Raw genomic sequence first — 4,125 nt, forward strand, 5'->3', positions numbered from 1 at the left:
TGTGTGTGTGTGTGTGTGTGTGTGTGTGTGTGTGTGTGTTACCTGTATTCCGGTGTGTGCACAGGCCAGTTTGGTGAACTCAATACAGCGTCCATCATTGACGTCCCATAAACACATTTCCCTGTGACAAACACAAAAGACGTCTCAGGTGAAACTGCTAACATTTAATATAATAATAAACACACATTTCACTGTCTGAACACACTGTTATCTTAAAGATCAGCACAGCCTAAAGAGCCCATGATAAACTCTCTCTCACCCGCTTTCGGAGGCGCTGACGAGGTATTGTTTGTCACTTCCTGCGCTGGCCTTGGACAGACAGGTGACAGAAGCCGTGTGTCCGAACAGCAGAGCGCGAGGATTGATCTAAACACACAGAGACACACAGAAACTCATCAAACAATCCGGAGCGATTATTATCCTTCATAACAGTCCAGCCCATGGAAGATAGTCAGTCATATGGGAGTAAATGATGACAAAATGTAAATTTTTGGGGTGCACTGTGCCTTTAAAGAAAAACAAGCTATGTGTGACCTCGCCGTGACCTCTCACCTCCAGCTCTGGGGTCATGTCCCAGATGCAGATCTGTCCATCATGGCAGCCGGTGATGATGGTGGCCAGATCGTCCATCACCAGCAGGCTGGAGATGCAGTGAGTGGGCGCATTGCGGCCCCACAGAACTATGGGTAATACCAGACTGTTTCCTGACATGTTCTCTGTGATACTGAAAAGAGAGAGACAACAAAAGAAAACCGTAATCAGACACAATCAATGCATTGTTGGAAATTCCAGAAACACAAAAATGAAGAAGTGGAATAACTGGCCTAGATGAACAAACAAAGGCCTGGGAAAAAAAGTATATTTATTTTTATATACTGTATATAATTATATATAATTACATTTTTCTAAAGAATCAGTTTATTAAATAAACATTATTTCTTTATTTATTTTAACACCGTATCAGAGGTAAATACTTTTTGTAGTAGAAATTTAAATTTCTCAAAAAAATGTATATTTAATTTAACAAATGTAACAATTAAATATTTTTTAATATTTATTTATTTTTCTAACAAATTTTTTTTTTTAAATATAGCAATTATATAAATTGCTATATTATATATTTTCCCAGGAGAAAGCTTTTAGAAATGTCCATGAATTAAATTAAGTAAAATGTATTTATTTAACCTCCTGAGACCCTGCGACCTCATATGAGGACATTATATTTTAGTGTATTTCTCCGAGACTTTACTTGCCACAGTTTTACATCTGGATGTCCTGTACAGAGCACATTCAGGGCTTTTCAGAGATACTAAATGTTTGGATGTTCCCACCAAGATCACTCCCTCTCCTTGGTCTTCAAACATGTCAGATATTAATTTAGTGACACTCTTATGGATTTTATGATAATATTTTGTAATTATCATTTAAATCTGACTAATTTTTAAACTGTGTGTCATAAATCAACATCTCAGGAAAATGTTATGGGGTTTCAAATCAAAATATGACTTTCTGTTAAGAAACAGGTCATATGAAGACACCGGGACTAAAAGCATGTTTATTACGCATTTTGGGAGACACAACAAATGAACAGGAAAAGAAATTATATTTCAATATTCCTATGAAATATTATATATATTATTATGCAAATCTTGTCAATTATTACTCCCATTATTACACTTATTTTTTCATTACATGTTGCCCCAAAAACACATTAATATGCAAATTAGATTTAGTTTATAAATACATTGTATATAATGAGAAAACCTGTTTATGGCCATTTTACACACATTTTGCATAAGGAAAAATGGTATATCAAATCATTCTGTTATAACATAGTTGAGAATTATCTTTATACAAAGTTTGGTAAAAAAAAAAAATCCTGAAAACTACAAATGTATTGGTGATTTTAAAGAAATCAATTGTTTTTGCCTATGCATGTTCATTCATGTCTTTTTATTTTATAAAGAAATTGAGTCCCGGTGTCCTCTACCAAGGACGTAGCATAATTTATGAATGAAATATCATTTAAAAAAATTGTTTTAATGCTCTAAACAATGTAATGACATGAAAAAATATATATATTTCTTCCTAAACTGTTTTGCCGGGTCTCAAGAGTATAATTGAATATATAGCAGAATGTTCCAATAAAATATGCTTCATAGTCAAGGAAACTTAAAGCCATAGTCTTCACATTTAAAAATTATAGGCTATACAAAAGTAAACAAAATGTGACCAATTCATTCATATCAGATTCAGATATTTATGATTATTGACTCCAGATGTTTGGAGTAACACTCTAGCACACTACTCATACTATACTATTCCTGCACTATTCCTACATTTAGCATACTATAACTGGTACACTACAGTATACAAATACATGCACAGAATACAAGAAAGAACAGAGAGCACGTTTCCAACTGGAGCAAATGAGTGCCCCATGATTGACAAGCATCACAGATTAACCTCAAACTGACAAAAAAATCAATCAAAATCAATATCCATCCCTTAAAACAACACGCAGAAGTTCTTAAGTTCAAACTCTTTAATCTGATGAAGGGTTCGACATCTGATGTTATAAGTGCAGCACAACTGCAAACTGAATTGGTAATTAAAATCACTCTAGAACAGAACTGAAGCAGAATTGAGATCGACACAGAGCTCGTTACGTAACGCACAGATAAATGGACATCACTGACTCTAACTGTAAGTACTATTGAACACTTCTATAAGCGCTAGTCCAATAAAACACCACAAATCACGCTTTTAACATTAACCATTGCTGCTAGCTTGTGTTTTAATGTATTATGAAAGAGAAACTTGATTTATTAAACCATAATTGTAATCTAAGATCAACTGTATAAACAACTAAATAAATGATAAGATACAACATTACTGGATTTAATGAGAATTCAACAATCGATCATTCATTTGTATTGCTATAAATGAAGCAGATTATTAAGAAGACATGACGTTAAATCCATCAAAACTATTCAATCGCACACACTGAGGAAAGAAATGCAGAACGCAGACTGACTTTACCTGACATGCTTATGTCTCCTCAGATTATTCCTGAGCCTGCGAAACACTCGTTTAATGTTCACTAAATGAACCAGCTTCATCCTGCAAGGATTCCTCTGCTGATTTAGAAACAATAAGACTGTGTGCTTCAGCTCTGCCGTGTCTCTCGGTCTGATAGACACTCACAACACAACAGCAGACGAATCAAACCAAGCCCTTTCAGAGCAATCAATGAGCGTTCATCATCCGTACAGACAGACACAGATTGAACTGGAAAACAACCATTGAACTCAGAGCGGATCTGATCGCTCTGAAAGTCAGCAGATATCTTTTAGGGCTGTGCAATATATCGAAATATCGCAATATGCATATCGCTACAGCTTGCAATATTTGGGGCCAAAAATCACTCACTGCTCTGACCTAAACAACTTTTGTAGCTTAAATAAGAATCAGTGCATATTGAATTCAAAGAGTAAATTCTAAGCAGTGTTTTATTTTTCCTTTTTATTATTCAGTTCCTAAACTCACGTTAAAATGACATTTTTATGTAATGCTCGAGTAAAACATAACGTTCACTTTCAGAAGTTGTTGTAGGGGTGCTTTCTTATTAGAATCAGAATCAGAATGAGCTTTATTCACCGCTTAAGTGTGCGCAAACACAAGGAATTTGCTTTTTGGTTTTATAGGAGCTCTTAACATACAAATAACCATATATATATGACACAAGATAGTTACAGAAGTTCACAGAACTGACTCAGCAACAGCTGAGTAAAACGGTTTCATCTGAGCATGTGGCACTTTAAGCATTATCGTATCGCATTATTTAATGAGTTATCGCATATCACATTTTTCTTCAATATCGCACAGCCCTATTACCAGAACAACAATGCGTGGAAATATCATCCGCTAAAAGATAAAGAGAATATAACAGAGTGTGTCTGTTCTGAAATCTGTACAAAGCATCTGTTTTGGTTACAATTCCCATGCCATGATGGCATGACAGCGCTTTTTAACAAATCTTTTTCAACAACATGAACACTTTACAACACTAGATAGTTGCCAGAGATAGATTCAAATGTTAAATGAGGTGCAATAAAAAAACTA

The 4,125-nt window shown here is 34.7% G+C and overlaps 1 protein-coding gene across 1 annotated transcript in view; it reads right to left on the bottom strand.

Annotated features, from left to right (window-relative positions):
* Positions 1-3,159, bottom strand: part of LOC107573894 (WD repeat-containing protein 7-like) — a gene marked incomplete at its 3' end in the record, with an annotated part of 33,906 nt that extends 30,747 nt beyond the window's left edge. Inside the window, exons 1-4 of the mRNA XM_016260343.1 lie at positions 3,043-3,159; positions 553-724; positions 260-366; positions 43-121 (exon numbers count right to left, since the gene is read on the bottom strand). Of these exons, the coding sequence (XP_016115829.1) occupies positions 43-121; positions 260-366; positions 553-724; positions 3,043-3,122 (438 nt within the window). The remainder of the gene's footprint in view (positions 1-42; positions 122-259; positions 367-552; positions 725-3,042) is intronic.
* Positions 3,160-4,125: the final 966 nt, after the last annotated feature.

This window comes from Sinocyclocheilus grahami, unplaced genomic scaffold, assembly GCF_001515645.1.
Source record: "Sinocyclocheilus grahami isolate Dianchi unplaced genomic scaffold, SAMN03320097.WGS_v1.1 scaffold2063.1, whole genome shotgun sequence".
Lineage (NCBI taxonomy): Eukaryota > Metazoa > Chordata > Actinopteri > Cypriniformes > Cyprinidae > Sinocyclocheilus > Sinocyclocheilus grahami.